Below are 23,495 nucleotides of genomic sequence, written 5' to 3' on the forward strand. Positions count from 1 at the left end.
TAAAGAAGGAAAAAAATAAATAGAATTTTTCTTTTCTTTTTAAACCCTCGAGAATCCACGTCCAAATTTTAAAATATACAAATTACTTCCTATCAGAAGAAAACCAAATCATCTCTGATCCATCGCTTAGATCCGATTTATTGTACACGATTTTATGGGGGATATGAGAGTCACTGTGGCCTCCTCCTTGGCGTCCACAGTTCGAGGCGTCTGAAGTGGCGTGATGCAATGGCGAAATGCGCGTCCGTTGGTCATAAATAGCCGCGGCTGCAATTTGCCGCATCTCGGGCCGCCGGTCGTGCACCCGACAGGAAAATTGCAAAATACGGCCGGCTCCACCTGTCGTAATCGCGCCAGTTTATCCTAATACGCGAGATGCGCCGCAGACAGAGGCGCGCCATCAACGAGAAAGATGTAATCGGCCTCGTAACACATCTCGTAGCCGATCGTCCCTCCCGTAATCGGAACATTCAATTCCCGTATATACGCGGCTTCGACAAATTGACGAGGCTCTCTCTCTCTCTCTCTCTCTCTCTCTCTCTCTCTTTATGTATATTAGCCTCTTGGAACACGCGCTTCTTTGCATTTTATCTTATCTGAGAATTTTTTTCGACGATTAATTTTTACGGATCGTTTCGAATTTGTTTTCGATTTTTTTCTAGTAATTTAAGAATTTTTTCACGTATCTAAGTAAAGGCAAGCGTAATATTTTAAATGATTAAAATATGTCTTCGTCTTATTCTTTGTATCGTACGAACATTGCTTCTCTAATTTCCTCAAAATTAATTTGTTAAACTCGAATGAAAACGAAAGAGAAAGAGAGAGAAAGGAAAAAACGAGGTTAAGATCGAAATTTCACCAATCTATCACTTGTTATACTAACAAAATAAAATATATATATGCTATCTTAATTCCATCGAGAAGGAAAAAGAAAGAGCATTTACTTAAACCGAAACAAGGCTATCTCTATTAAAAAAAGAAAAAAAAATATATACTCATGGCGTATATATTTAAAAGTGATCGATCGATTAAAACGCGACTCGAGTGACGATGTATAGATCAATCATCTATTTCGAGTATTTTTTGATCCCGCGTGAAAAGAACGAGGATATACAGGGAATACGGGGGTAAAAAGGGGAAATAAGAAAGAGGAGGAAGGGAAAAGCGAGGCTCGATACGGTAACAAGCAGACGGCTGGTTTATGAGGTCGTTAAGTTAAAAGGATTCGACGTAGCCCGTCTATCGGATGTTGCTACACGTTGCTACGCTTTCCGGTTCGACAGGTGTGTCGGATTAACTCGTTTACTTAGGACCTAATAGGGCAACCTTCTTATTAACCCTGTACCCGAAAAGAGAGAGACGAGTTTGACCTCTAACCTGGATTCTCTTCAAAAAGAAACTCTTCTTTTTATCATTTCCGAAGGATTTGGGGCGAAAAGGGAGATCTATTTTTCCATAATTTTGTATAAATATGATTCTTCTATGCGACTTACTTTTCTCTTTTCTCAGATTTTTCTCGCTTTTTTCTTTGTGAAGCAAGAAAAAAGATGTATATCCATTTTTCGTAAGTTTTGAGTCGCGAATTTAAAAAAAAGTAAAAAGAAAGAAGGGACGGTTGTTCCTTTTTTATTATGCGTCAAGTATTGTTTCGTAAGAGAAACCTTCGTTTCATCTGGATTTTATGACATCTACTATACTGCGTTTGATTTACGCTATCTTTTCGATTGATTCTTAATAGATTATTCTCGATGCTGATGATCTTTGAAATATGATAAATTTTACTATGGAATCTATAAGTGAAATTAGATGCGCTAATAATAATCAGAAAATTATTCTGTATTATTTAGTAGATATTACACGCTGCAATTCTAAAAGGTCGAATCTCTCTCGAGTAATAAATCTCTCAAACTCTATAATACTTGACAAACTGTCAAAGAGTTAAAGTTTAATTATTATTTCCGTTTAATATTTCGAAAGGGGGGGGAGAGGGATACGATATCGAAAAGTTATATCGTCGATTACTCCGCTCGATTTCCCCCGATTTCTTTTATTGTCGACAGGTAACTGTCGATTCGCAGGAAACATTTCACGCTCCGTCGAAAGGAACTTTTAATTAAAACGTCAGACTCCATCTCGATCGACAATCGAGATTTCTATTCGATCACGTGATAATGATATCTCGATAATTTGTCTCGATGTCTTCTCTTCGCCAATCTTCTATTCGCGTTTAATCCGAGAAAATTAATGAAAACGTGCAGAAATTTTTCAATATTATTTCACAAACTTGAAACCAGATGTACAATATATTACATTACTTAAAATAAAAATAACGAGTTTTAAATTTATTATCACTTGAAAATATCCTGATAATATTTTTTTCAACGACTTGCTTCATTGTTACAAATTATATCGAGATAGTTTTTTCCTTGTTGTTTAATATTTCGAAATATATCATACCCGACACTTTCGATATCAACAATCTCCAAAGGTGTAATTAGAGGATAAATTTCTGCGAAACTCTCGGATCGAAATGTTACACGCAACAAAGTTATCGTGCAGGATGCAACATCCTTCTTTCATTTGCCAATTAAAAAGCAATAAAGCACAGAGAGGGACACGCTAACTTTTCAATTACTTCGATTCGTCCAAGTAGACCTTGGAGCAACAAGGCTGGTGTAAATTTAAAAAAGAAAAAAAGGACGAATTCGTGGCGGAGACCACTCTCGAAATCCCTCCCAAAACTCCGTTCCAATTAATATATTTCGAACGGTGTTGTATATCGACCGGCTTCATATATCGATCCAACAGTTTTTCCCTTCCCCGTTTATTCCGATCGATTTCATCTTTTTGCTCGTCTCGTTTTATTCCGATCGAAAGGAGGGGAACGCGCAACTCTTTCTTCATTTTTTAAACGTTTGACGCGATTTCTCGAGGCGAAATTTTTCTTTTACTCGAAACAAAAAAGTTTGTTACGTTAAAAATATATCTAACGATTTAATAAATCCGTATCAAACATATGATAGTAACAATTTGTTTAACGATACAATTAAAATTTCTCTTCTTTCTTTTTTTCTTCTTCTTCTTGAATCGAACTGATCGGCTTCCTCGAGAATTCAAATTAGACTCACTTTTTTCCCTCGCATATTCGCAGTATTCTCTATCGTCCCTATTTCAGAAACAAATCTTGATCAAGAAGTAAACGTAATATCCAAGTGGAATTCTAGCGATGATAATCAGGTTTGCATGGATAGAGAAATGCGAGGGGGAAAGGAGGTTTAATCCTGTTATCATCGCGTCTTCCATCTTTTTAATCTTCTCATTCACGAGTTACGTACGAGACCGTGAACGGTTTTAGTTTACAACAATGCCGTTTAAGACTGTTCCTTACGGCACATGCCTTGTAACGCGATACACAACGTAAACCAGGAATATCGCCATTGTTCACATTAAGTACGTTACTACGAAATTATTCGAGTCACCTTTCATTCGTACTCGGAATATATCGTCCCGATTATATATATAAAAACATAAGAAAATTTATTTAATTTATTCTAAACTTCATACTTCATCTTTTTTTAACAAAGAGAAAAGAAAATATTACTTATTTAAAAGTTGCAACAATCTTTCCTCTCCATCTTTGTTTAATTTAATTTCTACAACAATTCAGAAATTCTGTTGGTTCAGTAAAAAAAAAGGAAAAGAAAAGAAAACTGTATTTTCATTTAACGATCCTCCAAAACAGCAGCCTCCAAACACATCTACCTAATTCCCAGAAAGAAACTTGCAAGGAGGTTGCGCGAGATTTTTCCACCACTTCTCTTATTCGACCTCGTTCCTCTGAATGGGCTCACTACTGAATGTGCCCCGAGACTCACGGATAGTAAAATGGAACTGCGATGATTATTGCACCGTCGTTGTCTAAAACGCGCGTCCGGGATCAAGTCGATGACCATGAAACGAGGCCGCGATTCTTCGGGAAGAATCACGGCGAGGGGGATGGAGGGAGGGATGAGTCGGGTCGAAAATTGGTCTTTGGCCAATATTGCACCCCTCGAATGGTGGCTTAACTACGAGATATACGTGAGGAGATCCTTAATGATTCGACGAGCAATCGTGGAAAATGTCGCTTCTGGAAATCAATTTGGAGTAAGAGGAAGAAGAAATTGAGAATGATTGGCGGCTTGTGAATTGTGAAACGGGATGATATCGTGTGTGTGATAACAGATAGAGATGGAATAATTACTGTGAGATAATAATAAAAGTTTGTTGCTTTGATGAAAAAGAATTAGAAAGTTTCAATAATTGTTTACATCTAAATTTTATTCTAGATTATTGATACTTGTTAGATTAATTTTTATTTCGGATTTTATGGAAAAATTGGGCAGTTTTGGACACATTGGAACAAACTATTGGAATTTAATATAAATCCAGCAAGCAAGTGTCAAAAAGAGGAATTGAGTCGTGTGCATGTCGATGCAATAAAGCATGGGGACGCCGAAGTTTAAATCTGGCGTGGAATTAATTTCGTATCGTGAAAGTGGCTTGGAAGAGGAGCGTTATATGAGAAGCGGCTTGATATTGCATCGTGTGGCAATAACGAGGAGGCAATAATAGTGTATTAAAACAAAAAAAGTAAAAGAAAAAAAAAAAAAGGAAGAAGAAGGGGAAAAAAAAAGAGGGCCAAGCATCCTCGGAGAGGAAACGGAGATATATTTAGGTGCAATAACCGTGCGTTTGCTCGTTTTTCGAAGAAATTCTAGTTTCTTAATAAAGTTCCAAGCTTGGCTGCTCGAAAAATCTCTTACCTCTGAAGCCAATTGAACAATCTGTGATATATCAAAAAGTCCATTATTAACATTCCATTCATTTAAGAAAATTATTCGAATTGAAATGTTTTCAGAAATCTTACAAATTATCATTGATTGTAAAATAATTGTCAAACAATCTCTTTGCATTAATGAACATTTAATTTTTAAATCTATGATAATTTTATAATCTCCTTTTCTCCAAAAAAAGTTAATATTACACGAATCGTTGTACTCTTTTATCTCCATCTCCACAATATTAGAATAAAGAATCTAATCCTTCAGGAAATCTGCGTCCTCTAATTCTTCAAGAAAGAAGGTTCAAATAAAGATCGTTCGATAGAGCATCGACCCTTAAGAAAGGATCCACTTCAAAGCGCATCATCGTGGATATGATTAGCAGAGATTGGCATCGTTCACGATACTATTCGCGTGATTTCCAGCCACTTGTAAGCCTTGTACCATACCCCTTTTTAGAGATAGCCACGGAAGCGATTTCGTGAGTAACAAGTTTCGCATGCTCCACTTTCCCGACTCTTCTTCTCAACCCCCATTGTTCCACGCGTATACGTGTTAATGCACTTGCGGTACATGCATTTGAAAAAATTTAAATGTCGATTTATTAATAGCCTATGTTATTCATTATGAATGTAGAAAAGATTTACAGAATATAAATGTAGATGAAAATATCCAAATTCCATTTCTTTTCATAATTAATAATCGCAATAATAAAGTATGAGAAATGAGATAGACAAAGGATATTTCGTTCTATCTTTCAGAACTCTTTAAACATTCTCACATTTTCCATATACTCGCCGTTTCTTTTGGATCGATATGAATCGTGCAAACATCCTGCATATCGGTACACCCTTTCGGGTTGGGGATGAAAATGGTTTACAGGAAAATGAGCTCCGCGCCCTATCTCCTCGCAGCACTCTTTTTATATATCGAGAATGGATGCACGAGATACACACTTCCGTTAACGTTGTTTCCTCACGGATCCTGCTAGATTAACTCGAAATTAATTCGAACGCGGTGAGCAAGCGACATCTCCCCTCTCCTGGTCTGTCTCCTCCTTTACTCTTTACAGTTCCTTTGGGACGATAATAACCGTGGAGAAATTGAATCGCCACTTTTTCCAAGAGCCAGCGTACCGTGGAGTCTGTAGATACACGCATGTATAGGTAAATGCGGGTGGTTTGGAAATAATAGGTGTTGTTCTGCACGTGGAGGGAGGGTCGATAAACTGAAACGTGTAAGGAAAGTATGAAAATATCGTCGATATCACGCTTTAGATTTAGGAGGAAGGGAAACGAGTATGATATATTCTTTTCATCTTCGTCGCCAGAGTGAAACCTGTATAAATTTATTTATCATTTGTTCTTTCGCTCTCGTGAAATTTTTCTCCATGTTTTGTAGTAAAATCGAATACAAATATCCAGTCTGATCCGATCTCAACTGACAGATGATAAAGTGGATTCAATGAAATTCTTTTTTTTTCAAGTGAGAGAAAACGAACGAGATTGATGATTATAGCCGCACTGTTAAGTGCGGAACGTGGTAAATGAAGAGAGAAGGAAGAACAGCGCGTTGCAGCCGGTTTCCTCTTAATAAACAGGATTGTTTTCGAGTAGAGATGTTAATGCGGAGCATGTGTTAATCCGTCGTGGTATAATTGGATCCAGAGGTTGGTGAATTTGACCACGAACTTCTGCCGGGAGGAGCACGAAAGCGTGGATTATCGAGAAATGGTGGATTATTAGAGATGATTGGATCAATGGATTAACCATTTTTATGCGCGTCTCCCCGAAATTCCCCTGCATTCAATTTAATTAAAGGATGATATTCGTTCTGGAAGAATAGAATGCTGATTTTTTTTTACGATTCTTATATCAGCGATCATGATGCTTCCAATTATGCTATATGTATCTGTTTATTTTAAAGAATTTAATTACAATGATATTCCATCAATTTCTCCTTCCATTTTTATTAAAAGAAATATCGATATCGATATTATATTATTATATTATTATATTATTGATGTTATCATAGAGTATTCTTTACGTTTCAGATATACCAACAACAAATTCATCGAATTTGAAAGGAACTCCTTTCCTTACTCCTCCGCGGGCCTCAAACAAGCGAGCGAGATCATCATCGTGGGTTGCATTCCAGCAAACGATCGCAGGAAGATTTCCTGAGGGAGGGAAAAGGGGCGACGAGACTTGGAATAATTTCCACCACGGGCTTGAGAAAGCATCGTGGCAAGTTGCCGCCTCGAGCGATAATAGGAAACAGGCGAAAGAGCATCGCCGACGATATGGCGGATAGAGACATTACTAGCTAGCACTTTAGATAAGAGGTTAGGTTCAGGTAGCAGTTCTTAGTCGCTCACCCTCCATCGATTTCTCTTTCCTTTTCCCTTTTTCTCTCTTTTCATTTTTCTTTCCATTCTCCCTCCTCGATGATCCATAAGCCTCCTCTCTAAATGGACCGTGTGATCTCTCGCCGATCTCGGTCGCTGATTACCGAGCAGACGCTTCACGCTTCGTTTCCCGCCAATTGCTTCCCTATTTCGTCGAGGATCGTACGAGGTTGACGGTACCAGACGCTTGTAATTTCACGCCGTTGCGTGCTCACCTTGGTTTCTCGCGTATTCCGCCCGGATTCTGAGGCGACTTTTTTCCCAACCGATCGCGACGCCTCGAGACGTTTCGATCCCTTATCGAGAGAGAGATTCTATCTCTTTTTCAACGGTTGAATCAACGGAGTTGTTTGACGCTTTCCTTCAAGCCCTCCTCTCCTTTCGAAGTTTCATAAATTATATATCTTATAAATTATCCTCGTGACTTTTATAATCTTAGAAAGAAAATGATCTTTGGATTGATTGGATCTGCTCGATCGACTGATCAGATTTGACTTGATGGATATCGTATATATAAGGTACTTTGCGTACTTCTTGGAAAAAGTATTGGACGGAGAAGTATTGGTAGTCGTTGTCCAAACTTGGTTCTTGAGGAAGAAAAAAGAAAAAAAAAAAATTGGATTTTTCCCTGGCGAAAGAAGTAATCTTGGATGGGATCGATCCAAGGCGAAGGCGAATATCATCAGCCTAGTGGTAACTAAACTTCCAAAGAAGTTCATTTCTATTCATATAAGAGTTGGGACACTTTTGTACTTTGATATCCGGGGATAGCATTGATCGTTTTCTTTTTTTGCCAATCAAGATTGTGCACAGTCTTTAAGCGTGGCCAATGTTTGAAATATTCTTTCTGAATAGCAAACTATTGCAAGTTTGCAAATAAAGGAATATATATATATATATAGAAATATATTTATTTTATATTGAAAGAATTTTTATAATTATTCATTGTTTATAATGATAAGATAAAATGATTTTATCATAAATGAAAATTGCGTATGAATCAATATGCGTTTTATCTGAAACGAAAAAAGTAAAATATATAAGTATATATTTCCAATATTTTGTGGTTTGTTAAATTCTTTTTAATAGAAACAAAAAAAAATATACTTCACATTTTAACATTTATCTGCAATAGATAATAAAAATTTGAATGATAATAACATGTCATTGAAATTTTCTTTCTCCACTTATATTAAGAAATTGATAACGAATTATGAAACGATGAAGAATAAAAAATACTTACTAATTAATGGAACTAATTGTTATCTTTTTTATGATTTTTACAGTATTCATGAATGATTTCTTATTATGTTTCTTAACGAGTTCCAATCATTTTTAATTTCATCATAAAATTAAAACGGAATCTTTTTCCTGAATAAATTTAAATTTTAATATTTCAATCTATGAAACAGTTACACAATTAATAATAATTGTAACAAAGACAAATACAGATCATAAGAATTCGATTAACATTGTAATATTGATTACCTGCCTTCTATTCTTTGAAGAAGTTTGAACGACAGCTATACAAATGAACATTCTACTATTTCTCTTCCCTTTTTTTCTTCTCTCATCAATATTCCCACAATTTTTCCTTTTCTCGAATATTTTCCATATTTCCGATCACTATGGAAATCAAAAAGTAATAACGTTGATATTTCGCGTGACAAATGGCTATACTATGGGAAAATATTATAATTTTAAACTATAAACATTTAGCTGAAATCTGTAATATATTTCAATTCTGAGACAATAATTTTTAATTCTAAAGAAAATAAGAATTTCTTTCTTATGTTTCTTCGATTTTTCTACAATTCCACTGTAATTAGAGAATATTAATATGAGTAAGTATACATTTTTGGATGGAAAGTGAAAAATCAGACAGACAACATCTTAGATGTTATTATGTTAAAAGGATATTCGATTATTTTGTATATCTTATGGTATATCTAAAGAATTATATTTAGTACATTTCCATTTTTCTAATAAATATTTAATCGAATTTCCTTTTCGAATAAAAGATTTAATACCAATGCCAGTGCTAAATTACAAACATATATCATGAAAGTAGATTTATTTTACTATTTCATTTTATTGATATCTCGTTTTTCATCTTTTAGCTATGATGCTTCGTTAATTGCATCGTTATATTTGTGTAATAGGTACATGCCATTATGGAAATTTAATGCCGCCAATTTTCTTTCCGTCTGTTTTACGCATGGTCGTCCCCACTCGTTCATTCTCGTTTCAACGTGCAACAAGTTGCAACTCTATTCTCACCAGCGGGGTACGTATAGTTTCTACAAACCAGTGCTGTTCAATCTGTCATGTTATGGACATGGACTGACAATTGCTGAGAGTAATATTGAGGCAAAGATATGAACAATCAAACTAGTGGAATACTTCAGATTTCTCTTCTGAATCCTCTTTCTTATTTTACAGTAGGACGAGTTGAAATTTTAGCTACTTGATCTATTACATTAAATTTATAGACAATGCAGAAAAATTAACAGACTAGGAACTTAAAACTTTAGGTCTACTGTAGTAGATATACATTGTCTGTGGCTAATGCTGAAAACAAAGTTATTGGTAATTAGTGAATTTTAAGTAAAAATATAGATCTTATATTATATTAAACATCTGTTTGATTTATTGTATAAAAAAAAATATATAAAAATAGAAGTTATAGTGTTAAAATTATTATAATTTTACTCTGAAGGCGCAATTTATGATATGTCATTTGTAATCTAATCTTAATAATACTATTGATATTAATTAAAATAAATTATGTACAATCTAAAATATATTCTATAAAATTTTTATCAAGAATAAAAAACTTTGTTGTACACATATAATATTTGTAATAATTATCAAATTGTTTAATAGAACATATTACCTTGAATTCTGATGAAATAATTATTTTTAATCTAATCCATATTTTCCCATTTTTGTGTCTTCATTATTTTTTCAAGATAATTCCAATTAATTTGGACATGATAGAAGTAGTTCTTTCAGATTATATTCTTAAAAATTTGTATTGATAAAACAAATACATATGACAGTTCGCAACATTGAATACAAAAAATTTATTAAAACAAATACCTGAAAGATAAAAACTTGAAGAGTTATGAAGAGAATAAATACGTAAATTCGATCTATTACGGTCATAAACCAACAAATAATAAAAATTGCTGATTGATATTAATTCTTTCCCAAGGAAATCCGTGTTGTTTGAAAATTTATAAACATCTGATACTCGCAAAATATCATGAAAATTAATTTCAATTTTTTCTAGAAAGAATAAAAAGAGAAGAAAAAAGTTACCTCGAATATGTCTGAAGTACCATAATAACAATAGAATCAATTTTGAAACACAAACAAATTACACACAATTTTTCACATTGTTTCACTGTTTCACAGTTTTCTCCCGCGTTTTTTACAGTTGCGCATGCGCATTTATGAGTAACGCCATTAGTAACTGCGTATTATGAAGTGTTTTCATGAAAGTATTTCGAAAAAATAAAAAGGATTCTTAATTAGTTTTCTTCAATATGTCTGAAGTGCCATAATGACAATGGAATCAATTTTGAGACATACGCAAATTGGACGGTTTTTCATATTATTTCACTGTTTCACAGATTTCTCCCGCGTTTTCTATAGCTGCGCATGCGCATTTATGAGTAACGCCATTAGTAACTGCATATTATGAAGTGTTTTCATGAAAGTGTTTCGAAAAAATAAAAAGGATTCTCTAATTTTCTTCAATATATCTGAAGTACCATAATAATAATGAAATCAATTTTGAGACATAAGCAAATTGGACGGTTTTTCATATTATTTCACAGTTTCACAGATTTCTCCCGCGTTTTCTATAGCTGCGCATGTGCATTTATGAGTAACGCCATTAGTAACTGCGTATTATGAAGTGTTTTCATGAAAGTGTTTCGAAAAAATAAAAAGGATTCTTAATTAATTTCCTCGAATATGTCTGAAGTGCCATAATGACAATAGAATCAAGTTTGAGACATAAGCAAATTGAACGGTTTTTCACATTATTTCACTATTTCACAGTTTTCTCCCGCGTTTTTTATAGCTGCGCATGCGCATTTATGAGTAATACCATCGATAGTCCTCGTCAATGTATTGTAAAATATTTCGACGAAATAAAAAGGATCCTTAATTAGTTTCCTCGAATATATCTGAAATGCCATAATGACAATCAATGGAATCAATTTTAAGACATAAGTAAATTGCACGGTTTTTCATATTGTTTCACTGTTTCACTGTTTCACAGTTTTCTCCCACATTTTTTATAGCTATGCATGCATGTTTATGAGTAATACTATCGGTAGTTTTCGTTAGTGCGTATTGTGAAATGTTTTCAAGAAAGAAAAGATTTCTTAATTAGTTTCTTCGAATATGTCTGAAGTGCCATAATGACAGTGGAATCAATTTTGAGACAGAAGCAAATTGGACGGTTTTTCACATTGTTTCACTGTTTCACAGTTTTTTCCCGCCTTTTTTATAGCTGGGCATGTGTGTTTATGAGTAATTTCATCGATAATTTTCGACAGTGCATATTGTGAAGTGATTCGAAGAAATAAAAAGGATTCTTAATTAGTTTCCTCGAATATGTCTGAAATGCCATAATGACAATGGAACCGATATTAAGACACAAGCAAATTAGACGGTTTTTCACATTGTTTCACTGTTTCACAGTTTTTTCCCGCCTTTTTTATAGCTGGGCATGTGTGTTTATGAGTAATTTCATCGATAATTTTCGACAGTGCATATTGTGAAGTGATTCGAAGAAATAAAAAGGATTCTTAATTAGTTTCCTCGAATATGTCTGAAATGCCATAATGACAATGGAACCGATATTAAGACACAAGCAAATTAGACGGTTTTTCACATTGTTTCACTGTTTCACAGTTTTTTCCCGCCTTTTTTATAGCTGGGCATGTGTGTTTATGAGTAATTTCATCGATAATTTTCGACAGTGCATATTGTGAAGTGATTCGAAGAAATAAAAAGGATTCTTAATTAGTTTCCTCGAATATGTCTGAAATGCCATAATGACAATGGAACCGATATTAAGACACAAGCAAATTAGACGGTTTTTCACATTGTTTCACTGTTTCACAGTTTTCTGCCGCGTTTTTTATAGCTGGACATGTGCGTTTATGAATAATTTCATCGATAATTTTCGACAGTGCATATTGTGAAGTGTTTCGAGGAAATAAAAAGGATTTTTAATTACTTTCCTCGAATATGTCTGAAGTGTCATAATGACAATGGAATCAATTTTGATATCTAAGCAAATTAGACGGTTTTTTGCATTCTTTCACTGTTTCGCAGTTTTTCCCGCGTTTTTTATAGCTGTATATCCGTGTTTATGCTATTGGTAGTCTTCGTTAGTGCATATTCTGAAGTATTTCGAAGAAATAAAAAGCATTTTTAATTAGTTTCCTCGAATAAATCCGAGGTGTCATAAGGACAATAGAATCAATTTTGAAATATAAGCAAATTGAACGGTTTTTCACATTGTTTCACTGTTTCACAGTTTTTTCCCGCGTTTTTTATAGTTGTATATCCGTGTTTATGCTATTGGTAGTCTTCGTTAGTGCATATTGTGAAGTGTTTCGAAGAAATAAAAAGGATTTTTAATTAGTTTCCTCGAATATGTCTGAAGTGCCATAATGACAATGGAATCAATTTTGATACCTAAGCAAATTAGACGGTTTTTTACATTGTTTCACTGTTTCGCAGTTTTTTCCCGCGTTTTTTATAGCTGTATATCTGTGTTTATGCTATCAGTAGTCTTCGTTAGTGCGTATTCTGAAGTGTTTCGAAGAAATAAAAAGCATTTTTAATTAGTTTCCTCGAATAAATCCGAGGTGTCATAATGACAATAGAATCAATTTTGAAATATAAACAAATGGACGGTTTTTCACATTGTTTCACTGTTTCACAGTTTTTTCCCGCGTTTTCTATAGCTGCGCATGCGCATTTATGAGTAACGCCATTAGTAACTGCGTATTATGAAGTGTTTTCATGAAAGTGTTTCGAAAAAATAAAAAGGATTCTTAATTAATTTCCTCGAATATGTCTGAAGTACCATAATGACAATGGAATCAATTTTGAGACATAAGCAAATTGAACGGTTTTTCACATTATTTCACTATTTCACAGTTTTCTCCCGCGTTTTTTATAGCTGCGCATGCGCATTTATGAGTAACGCCATCGGTAGTTTTCGTCAATGTATTGTAAAATATTTCGAAGAAATAAAAAGGATTCTTAATTAGTTTCCTCGAATATGTCAGAAGTGCCATAATGACAATGGAATCAATTTCGAGATGTAAACAATATGGCACGGTTTTTCTCATTGTTTCACTGTTTCACAGTTTTCTCCCACATTTTTTATAGCTATGCATGCATGTTTATGAGTAATCGGTAGTTTTCGTTAGTGCGTATTGTGAAATATTTTCAAGAAAGAAAAGATTTCTTAATTAGTTTCTTCGAATATGTCTGAAGTGCCATAATGACAGTGGAATCAATTTTGAGATAGAAGGAAATTGGACGGTTTTTCACATTGTTTCACTGTTTCACAGTTTTTTCTCGCCTTTTTTATAGCTGGGCATGTGTGTTTATGAGTAATTTCATCGATAATTTTCAAAAGTGCATATTGTGAAGTGTTTCAAAGAAATAAAAAGGATTCTTAGTTTCCTCGAATATGTCTGAAATGCCATAATGACAATGGAACCGATATTAAGACACAAGCAAATTAGACGGTTTTTCACATTGTTTCACTGTTTCACAGTTTTCTGCCGCGTTTTTTATAGCTGGACATGTGCGTTTATGAATAATTTCATCGATAATTTTCGACAGTGCATATTGTGAAGTGTTTCGAGGAAATAAAAAGGATTTTTAATTACTTTCCTCGAATATGTCTGAAGTGTCATAATGACAATGGAATCAATTTTGATATCTAAGCAAATTAGACGGTTTTTTGCATTCTTTCACTGTTTCGCAGTTTTTCCCGCGTTTTTTATAGCTGTATATCCGTGTTTATGCTATTGGTAGTCTTCGTTAGTGCATATTCTGAAGTGTTTCGAAGAAATAAAAAGCATTTTTAATTAGTTTCCTCGAATAAATCCGAGGTGTCATAAGGACAATAGAATCAATTTTGAAATATAAGCAAATTGGACGGTTTTTCACATTGTTTCACTGTTTCACAATTTTTTCCCGCGTTTTTTATAGCTGTGCATGCGTGTTTATGAGTAATGTTATTGGGAGTCTTCGTTAGTGCATATTGTGAAGTGTTTCGAGGAAATAAAAAGGATTCTTAATTACTTTCCTCGAATATGTCTGAGGTGCCATAATGACAATGGAATCAATTTTGAGACATAAGCAAATTGAACGGTTTTTCACATTATTTCACTGTTTCACAGTTTTCTCCCGCGTTTTTTATAGTTGCGCATGCGCATTTATGAGCAACGCCATCGGTAGTCTTTATTAGTGCGTATTTGGAAGTGTTTTGAAGAAATAAAAAGGATTTGTTTCCTCGAATCTGAAGTGCCATAATGTTAGTAGAATCAATTTTGAGATATAAACAAATTGGATGGTTTTTCACATTGTTTCACTGTTTCACAGTTTCTCCCGCGTTTTTTATAGCTGCGCATGCGTGTTTATCAGTAACGCCATTAGTAACTGCGTATTATGAAGTGTTTCGATGAAAGTGTTTCTAAAAAATAAAAAGATTCTTAATTAGTTTCCTCGAATATGTTTGAAATGTCATAATGACGATGAAATCAATTTTGAGACCTAAGCAAATTGGATGGTTTTTCATATTGTTTCACTATTTCACAATTTTCTCCCGCGTTTTTTATAGCTGCGCATGCGTGTTTATCAGTAACGCCATTAGTAACTGGGTATTATGAAGTGTTTTGATGAAAGTGTTTCTAAAAAATAAAAATATTCTTAATTAGTTTCCTCGAATATCTCTGAAATGTCATAATGACTATGAAATCAATTTTGAGACCTATACAAATTGGATGGTTTTTCATATTGTTTCACTATTTCACAATTTTTTCCCGCGTTTTTTATAGCTGCGCATGCGTGTTTTTGAATAACGTCATCAGTAGTCTTCGTCAGTGCGTATTGTGAAGTGTTTCGACGAAAGTGTTTCTAAAAAATAAAAAGATTCTTAATTATTATTTCTTAATAATTGCATCGATTTGTTTATACGTACTTTTTAAGATAGACGATAAAGTGAATGAAGAGAATTCGCGTGAAAATTTCTTGGTAAACTTTAATTATACAATGTCGATCATGAGTTTGTACATGACGTGTAAAATGTATAATAATTGTGACAATGTTGATCTTTAAATACGATATATATTGAGCATGAAGTTGAAAAAAGAAGAAAGAAGAGCAATTTTTATGGCTGCGATTATTAAAATCAACAATATGACGTAACGGTGAGTACATAATTTTAAATATATATTTAAAGGTTAGGTTTACTTTTTAGTTAAGAATCATATTAAATCGAATACATTCATACTTCTTTTTAAATTTCTTTTTTTCTTATTATTATTTTATTTACAATTCATAGAATGGATATAATGAATAATCCATGATAATCTGGCCGATATTGTTATGTATAAATATATAAAATAAATGTATTAAAATATCGTAACCATACGAAAATGCGTTTCTCGTCATTCAAATAAGCTTTAGTAGTAAACTATAATATAGAATAGATTTGCAATAATTGAGATGTGTTAAAATTAATTAGATTTTTATACAAAATATTTTATAATATATTAATTAAAAAATACTCACTAATATCATATAAGTAGCTAAAGAAAATGCGATTATCAGATTGATGATGTAATTCATTATCGACAACTTTTTCAATAGGACATTGCACACGCTTGAAAAATAAAAATTTTAGGTTAGATTTATATCTTTATATCTCTAGCTTCTGAAATTTATTTTATCTGTGATATTAATATCAATACCGACTTGATACGTGTATAAGTTTCCATTGCATCGCAAATTTTCTTATAAGTTCGATCAAATTCATCATTCATAATATTTTCTTCTTTCTTATTTCATTTTTTTCGAATCACTTTTCACTTTCAATTGCTCTTCGTATGCGACAACTGAAAAATAGAATTCTTTTTTGTAATTCAGTGAAAATAAATTTTTTTTATCATCGTACCTTATTATTTCAAATAATGCATATATAAAAATATATCCGTAGAAGGATGTATAAACTTAACTGGTAATATTGAAATTATATTATTCTCCAGAAAACAGAAGTAGTATATGACAATTAGATAAATATGTTCATCCTTCTCTATATTATATGATCGTGTCAAGTCTATTGAGACTTATTCATATCGAGACTTATTCAGGGGTATGATGATATCCACAAAGATTGGAGATATTGGTATTATAACGTAAAGAATCACATTTATTTGAAATAATATTAAAATTATTGATAATAACAGATATAAAAAATTTTTCATAGATTTTTCATAGACACAGTTTAATTATTTGTGCTGACTTAAAACTGAAACTAATAAATCTATGTAAAATACACTCACTTTGTTTAAAAGATATTATTTTGAATATTTTATTGACAATAATTAAATGAAACAAATTTGAATCTGATATAAATATGAAAAAAAAAAAGAAAATGAAATTTTTATTTTCTTTCAAGATTAAGGAATAAAAATACAGAATAGAAATTATTTTAAGTTAATCATAGTGGTATCGAAATGATCAATAATAAAAAATGTATATAAATTAATTAACAATTTTGGAATAGTTGATATATATAGAATATTTGATCAAGTGAATATTAAAAAAAATTAATGAACAATATCCATTGATTCAGATCAAGCATATATCAATAATAATTGTTTATTTCTGTATTAATACTTCTAATATAAAGCCATAGTTTCTATTGTATCGAGTACATCAGAGTGAAATACGAAAACGACGAACTTAACATCTAAAATTTTATTAATTTAGTAATAGTAATTAGTAATTAATAAATAAATAAATAGTTAAATAGTAATTTTTTATTCATTAATTTTTGAATTGAAATGACGTGTAATTTAGTTATTTAAAAAGAATTTACCGTTGAAAATCCTGCATAGCATGGGGTGAACAAACCTAAGATGTTGAATGCATGTTTCGTTGTACTTTGTAACATGATCAACAATAAGATTTTTTGCGCTTTCAATGGCATGAAATACCACATCGAATTATATCTGTTCATTCAATAATAATTTTTTTTATTACCACACAATTAATGTAATTAATTTCAATATATAATAAATGAATTCAAACTTACAATTCATCGAACAATTCTTGGCTACTGTTCATGACTATTTGACCATTATAATTATTGAGAAATATAATCACCAAGTGAATAGCAACAAGTGTGAAACAGAATAACATTTCTAATTGGTTCTTCTTAATTAAAGTTGCATTTACTAGCTAAATCAAGAAAAATAAATATCATAAATAAATATATATTTATTTTAAAGTTTATCGTGCAATAAAAAAGAGATATTCACTTACTCGATGCAAATTTATAGCCAATGAGATCACAACTAAGAGACTAGCTATTATATAATGTATCCCTGCAGTACTTAGCATGAAATCGATAAGTCTATCATTGAATCATATGAAATTTGAGAACATAATATTAAGAATCTTGAAGATAATTTTATAATACAATCGTTACATTTTAATTTACTAACTCGATAGTTTGATTGTGAATATCCACTACACGATAGAGCTCTATGAGTTTCGAATCAATTTGTTTGGGTGAGAGCTTAAACATAGCCAAATACATAATAATCTTTTGTATTCGATAGCTGAAACATACAATACTTTTATTCATTACTTAAATTTATTTTATTCAACATATAATTTATAGGATTAATAAAATTCACGCATTTACATTTTTGAAACATCAATTGGAAAAGTTAAAATAGATAAACTGAAAAAAAGTTAAAATAGATAAAAGTTAAAATAGATAAAATAGATAAATTGATAAAGAAAAATCAATCAATTAACTTGTTTATAACATTAATATAAGATATTTAAATTTGCATTGGATGGGAATAGAGTGAGATTATTCTATTTTCATATTAATACAATCTCACTCTATTATTATATCTCATTTCTAAACAAATTTAAATTATTTGCAATTTAATAACTTAATCTCAATTATCAATATATATAATCCATGAATATTTATATTAATTATATTAATTAATTCTAATATCTTATATAAAGATTAAGAATATAATATTTCAAATTGAATTAGATTTAATTTTATGAAATGTGATCACATCTTGTTAACTGCAATCTTTCCAATGATATTAATATATAATAGAAAAATATTATAAATATTGTAAAGTATCATGATTATATAATACGAGTCCAATATGAAAATTTCACTCACCTCACAATTTTCAACAATATGCATATATAGTAACTATAAATTCCGGTTATCGATTCTGAACATGCTACAGATAATAATCCAAATATGCCAGTAAACATAAAATTGAAGTCTAGAATATCGAGATATATGCTTTGATTGTGAGAAAAGGTTGTAATGTAATAAATGAAATGAGTACGAGATTCATTCAAAGGTATCATGAAATCCAATATTATAGGATACGATACATATATAATGAAAATTACAATAGTCGTGTACGTCATCCCTAAAATTTGGAAAGATTGTTTAATAATTTAATTAATATTTAAAACAGTTAATTACAAGTGATACAATATTGTATCACTTGTATTCAGAAATCTTTTTTTTTTTATTATAAAAAGAAAAAAAAAATTCTAGAATTTTTGTTATAAAGAGATTATTAGGAGAGAAGTTATTATTGTTGTAAATATAATAGTCAATAAAAAAAAAAGAAAAATATATAATGAAAAAATGTATCAAAATAACAATATAACAGAAATATAGATGTATGAATATTTTCGAACATTTAAATAATTACCATGGACAATTGGTATAATTATAGATAGTTATCATCAAAAAAATTCACATAAATAATACATTTCTTACAGAAAAAAATGTTGATTATATGATGCGAATCATCGATCAATTTCATTCGTATTTGCGATTCTATTGAATCTTGAACTATATTTTCCTCTGTACGTATATGCTTGAATACAATTTTTATCTATCAAAGTAGAATAACATGTAGAAATATATATAGAGGCCAATTGAAAATAATTATAATTTTTACTCACTGTAGGAAAACAGGCTATAGAACCTATATATCGTAACAAAAATAGCACAAGTGGACAGGTTATAGATAATATTAAAATGCTGTTTTGTAATGTAATTTCAGATCTTAAAAGTGACACGATCTAAAAATGTATTCCATTTATTAATCAGATTATTCAAGCTTAGGCAAGCTTTTTAATGATATATATATATATATATATATATATATATAAAGAAAAATCATAATTTTTGTTACCTGAAATATTATATTGGCAAAAAAGTAGCTTAATAAGCATAATCTCTGAATCCAAACGTAGATCGAGTTATCGTATGGCCACAGTCCTATAATTTTTAATATAATACGATAAATACGATACTGATTGTCAAACACGTTCATCGTTCTTACCAGATATTAACTGTCACATAAAGCTCGAAGAATCATCCGTCTATACCTCGGTTCAATATATTATTCACATTATTATTTCTCCATCTCAAATTCTATAGTGTATTTTTCTTGCACTTATAGATTATTAAATGTGAAAATTATAGTAAATTGCATTCGATCGATTTTCTTCCCACTCACTATACTGAGCGAACATTACTTCATAACAGATTTTCATTCATACATTTTCTTCTTTTCTTATTTTTTTACTTTTTGATTTCAAAAGTAAAGAACAGGAACTTTGTCAGTAATCTTACCATCGTCAATTGTTCACGACACTATAATGTGTAATGCTAAAATGTTAAAATGTTAAACTGTTAAAAAAATTTTAATAATAAGAAATAAGAAAAGAGGAATAATTTTACGTGAAACACAGTGGGACATAAATCACACAGTGAGTAATAGTAAATAGTTTAAATTATTCGTATCGTAAAAATTTGTTTACATATATTATTGGAATAAGTAAATATTTTCTATTTTAATAATAGCAACTGGAAAAGGATCAATGGATTTATGAAATATAATCTTATTTTTTTTTAATTTTGTTACTGAAATTGTTTGTGTTTATATTTAATAAATATCTACTATTCAAATCTACAACAATATCATAATTGCAATACTTATAGTGAAGTAAAAAGCCAGTAATATTCGAGAATATTTATTGAATTGAATATATAACAGCACAATAGGAGAAGGACGAACTCATCATCTGTAATGAAATATCACAATAGTTAAAAATGTTGAAATTCAAAATAATGCTATTTATCAAAAAAAAAAAGGAGAGAAATTACCGATGTAAAGCCTGCATAAGATGCAGTGAATAAACCACAAAGTCGTAATTCACAACCCACTGAACTTTTGAACATCATGAACAATAATAGTTTTTGCGCTTTTAAAGGAATGCGATACCACGTAGAAGCATATCTGCATATCATTCTTTCATTTAATATATTCCGACAATATCATTAGTATATGATTCATCTAAACGATACAGATGTAAGTAATAATATAGTAATTATGGACACTTACAATTCCTTAAATATGCCAAAATTACTGTCAATAATTAATTGTCCGCAATGATTATTGTAAAATGCGATCATTAAATGATACATAACCATGAGAGCAGAACCGAAGATTTCCATTCGATTGTTCATAATTATTAATGCGTTATACAGCTATGAAATGATCAAAAAGTATATTAAGTTATGAAAAATACATTATATTATATTAAATGATATAATTTATTAGTCCTTATATACTTTATAAAAAATACTTACGCGGTAGAGATTTACAGAGAATGAGAGTATGCATAGAATAATTGCCAACAGATATTGCGTAGCTGTATTAGTTGAGGCTATATGGATATTTCTTCCAAATACGACAATATAAGAACAACATATAGATACATGAAAAATTAATATTATTAAAAATATTGTTATTATCATGATTAATTTTCATATTTTAATCTACCAACTCGATAGTGCGGCAATGAATGTCCACTACTCGATGTATGTCTCGAAGTTTCAAATCTGTCTTAGGCAGATTAGGCATACTGAGATTCACAATGATTTTTCGCATTCGATAACTAAAAAATATTCGAAATATTCACATGGACAGAAATACAAAATAAAACATAACGAGTAAATTTACCTGACGATATCAAATTGTCTGCATACATAGTAACTAAAAATATTAGTTAACGATTCTGAACATATTAAAGATAATAATCCGAATATCAAAATTATTATCAAATTTAATACCATAAAAATATCAATATATGTTCTTCGATCGTTAGAAAGGAATATAAGACTAAAGTGAATGCGAGATTTATTCAAAGGCATTATTACATCCAATGTTACGGGATTTAATATAAATATCCACGTCGCTGCAACACAAATAAAACTCAGCCCTGAAATTTTATATCATTTCTATCATTTTATATCATTATATCATTTAATATTTCAAAGTCACATACCGTATAATACCGTAATAAAATTAATTTTTGAAATTATTTTTATTTAAAAAAAAAAATTTGACATTTTTACTAGAAAAATGTTATAATAAAAAGAAAAAAGATAATCGTGAAGATATCAATAATTATTTAAAATATTAAAAATTATACAATAAAATGTTGTACAATATTTCTTATTATATTTATATTATTTTTTATATACGATTATATTTCATATCACAATTGAAGTTGTTGATTAGTCATTAAATTTTACGAATTAAAGCGCATAAAGTAATTTCTTACAGCAAAAAATATCGATAATATGGCTCGAAATATCAAGATATTTCGTTTGTATTTGTATTTCTGTCATATCTTGTAATATATGTTCTTCTGTACGTATGTTATCGAACAATAGTTCTGTCTATACAAAAAGAGAAATGTACATATGAATAAGTGTTTAGTAATATAAATAATCTTATTTTTCGAATTTCACTTACGTATGAAAACAGTGTAAGACAATAAATATATCGTAAACAATATAGCAATGTAGGAAAAGTTGTAGACAATGTGACGATGCAATTTCGTAACGAAATTTCAGATTTTGCAAGCGAGAAAATCTAGAAGATTATATTCGTTAAATTAAAATTAAACGAAATTATTTTTCTTCTTCATCAAATATTTAATTTTTTTTTAAATAAAATCTTTTCTAAACATTTATGAAAAATAAAATAATTTAAATTTAGCTATATAATTTTATATTAATCTAAATATTAATCTACTTAATTTGGGATTAGTATGCGAAAATAAAACTAATATATAGATTTATACTATATAGACAAAAAAATAATTAAAATTTTATTACCTGTACTAGTACAACGACAAGAAAATATATTAATAAGCACAATCTATAAATCCATACGTAGATTGAGTTGTCGTATGGCCATAGTCCTATAATTTTCAATATAATACGATAAGTACGATACTGATTGTCGAACACGTTCATTCTTCTTGCCAGATATTAACTGCCACGTAAAATTCGAAGAATCATCCGTCTATACCTCGGTTCAATATATTATTCACATTATTATTTCTCCATTTCAAATTCTAAAGTGTACTTTTTTTGCACGTATAGACGATCAAAGTGAAAATTATAGTAAATTGCAATTGATCGATTTTTTTTGCATTCATTACTAAGCAATCGTTATTTCATAACAGATTTTCATTTCTCTTATTTTTTTACTTTTTGATTTCAATAGGAGTTTTTGGATTTCAACAGGAACTTTGTCAGTAATCTTAACCATCGTTAATTGTTCACGACACTATAGTATGTAATGCTAAAATGTTAAAAAATTGAAATGTTAAAAAAAATTTTAATAATAAGGAATACAAAAAGGAGAATAATTTTACATGAAATACAGTGAGATATAAATTACACAGTGAGTAATAGTGTAAATAATTTAAATTACTAGTGTCATAAAAATTTGTTTATTAATATATTATTAATATATTATTGAAATAAGTAAATATTATCTATTTTAATAATAACGACTGGAAAACGATCAATGGATTTATGAAATATAATCTTATTTTTTTTT

General features: G+C 30.5%; 3 protein-coding genes, 1 long non-coding RNA gene and 1 other non-coding gene across 8 annotated transcripts in view; 1 reads left to right on the forward strand and 4 right to left on the reverse strand.

The window, feature by feature from the left end:
- The window catches only part of LOC113218752, a 28,572-nt gene extending 20,438 nt beyond the window's left edge, over window positions 1–8,134 (forward strand). Inside the window, exon 3 of the long non-coding RNA XR_003304630.1 lies at window positions 6,877–8,134. This is a non-coding gene — a long non-coding RNA (uncharacterized LOC113218752). The remainder of the gene's footprint in view (window positions 1–6,876) is intronic.
- The window catches only part of LOC100576383 (mannosyl-oligosaccharide 1,2-alpha-mannosidase IA), a 477,580-nt gene that overhangs the window by 17,179 nt on the left and 436,906 nt on the right, over window positions 1–23,495 (reverse strand). The window lies entirely within an intron of this gene.
- On the reverse strand, window positions 8,163–16,419 carry LOC107964360. The gene is made up of 7 exons (XR_003304628.1): window positions 16,258–16,419; window positions 16,075–16,165; window positions 15,272–15,417; window positions 15,055–15,191; window positions 10,127–14,974; window positions 8,474–9,801; window positions 8,163–8,246 (listed from the first exon to the last, which is right to left on the reverse strand). It is a non-coding gene; the product is annotated as an uncharacterized LOC107964360 (transcript).
- Or130 (odorant receptor 130) lies at window positions 17,204–20,337 on the reverse strand. Of its 2 annotated transcripts, XM_016911570.2 has the most exons (9): window positions 19,764–20,337; window positions 19,531–19,650; window positions 19,343–19,460; window positions 18,722–18,983; window positions 18,012–18,128; window positions 17,830–17,920; window positions 17,600–17,745; window positions 17,384–17,516; window positions 17,204–17,254 (listed from the first exon to the last, which is right to left on the reverse strand). In XM_016911570.2, the coding sequence occupies exons 1-9, from the start codon at window positions 19,902–19,904 to the stop codon at window positions 17,204–17,206; spliced, it is 1,179 nt and encodes a 392-aa protein (XP_016767059.1). In that variant the 5' UTR covers window positions 19,905–20,337. The 2 variants fall into 2 exon arrangements, with proteins under 2 accessions (XP_016767059.1, NP_001229920.1); NM_001242991.1 differs by lacking the exon at window positions 17,830–17,920 and having other exon boundaries at window positions 18,008–18,128; window positions 19,764–19,904.
- On the reverse strand, window positions 20,524–23,353 carry LOC102656221. Its single transcript, XM_026440491.1, has 9 exons — window positions 22,763–23,353; window positions 22,398–22,517; window positions 22,204–22,321; window positions 21,600–21,858; window positions 21,424–21,534; window positions 21,227–21,317; window positions 20,979–21,124; window positions 20,741–20,873; window positions 20,524–20,658 (listed from the first exon to the last, which is right to left on the reverse strand). Exons 1-9 carry the CDS (start codon window positions 22,901–22,903, stop codon window positions 20,608–20,610), a joined length of 1,170 nt encoding a protein of 389 aa, XP_026296276.1. The 5' UTR covers window positions 22,904–23,353; the 3' UTR covers window positions 20,524–20,607.

The sequence above is a fragment of the Apis mellifera genome, linkage group LG4 (assembly GCF_003254395.2).
Source record: "Apis mellifera strain DH4 linkage group LG4, Amel_HAv3.1, whole genome shotgun sequence".
Lineage (NCBI taxonomy): Eukaryota > Metazoa > Arthropoda > Insecta > Hymenoptera > Apidae > Apis > Apis mellifera.

Bases quoted from the DNA above. Each gene is read 5' to 3' on its own strand.
- Or130 (XM_016911570.2), bottom strand. From the start codon at position 19,904: ATGAACGTGTTTGACAATCAGTATCGTATTTATCGTATTATATTAAAA. The intron at 19,651-19,763 runs GTAACAAAAATT...ATACATTTTTAG, and splicing joins TTGCCAATATAATATTTCAG to ATCGTGTCACTTTTAAGATC. The intron at 17,517-17,599 runs GTAAGTTTGAAT...TTGAATGAACAG, and splicing joins CAAGAATTGTTCGATGAATT to ATATAATTCGATGTGGTATT.
- LOC102656221 (XM_026440491.1), bottom strand. From the start codon at position 22,903: ATGAACGTGTTCGACAATCAGTATCGTACTTATCGTATTATATTGAAA. The intron at 22,322-22,397 runs GTAAGTGAAATT...CTTTTTGTATAG, and splicing joins GTCTTACACTGTTTTCATAC to ACAGAACTATTGTTCGATAA. The intron at 20,659-20,740 runs GTAATTTCTCTC...ATTTCATTACAG, and splicing joins CTTATGCAGGCTTTACATCG to ATGATGAGTTCGTCCTTCTC.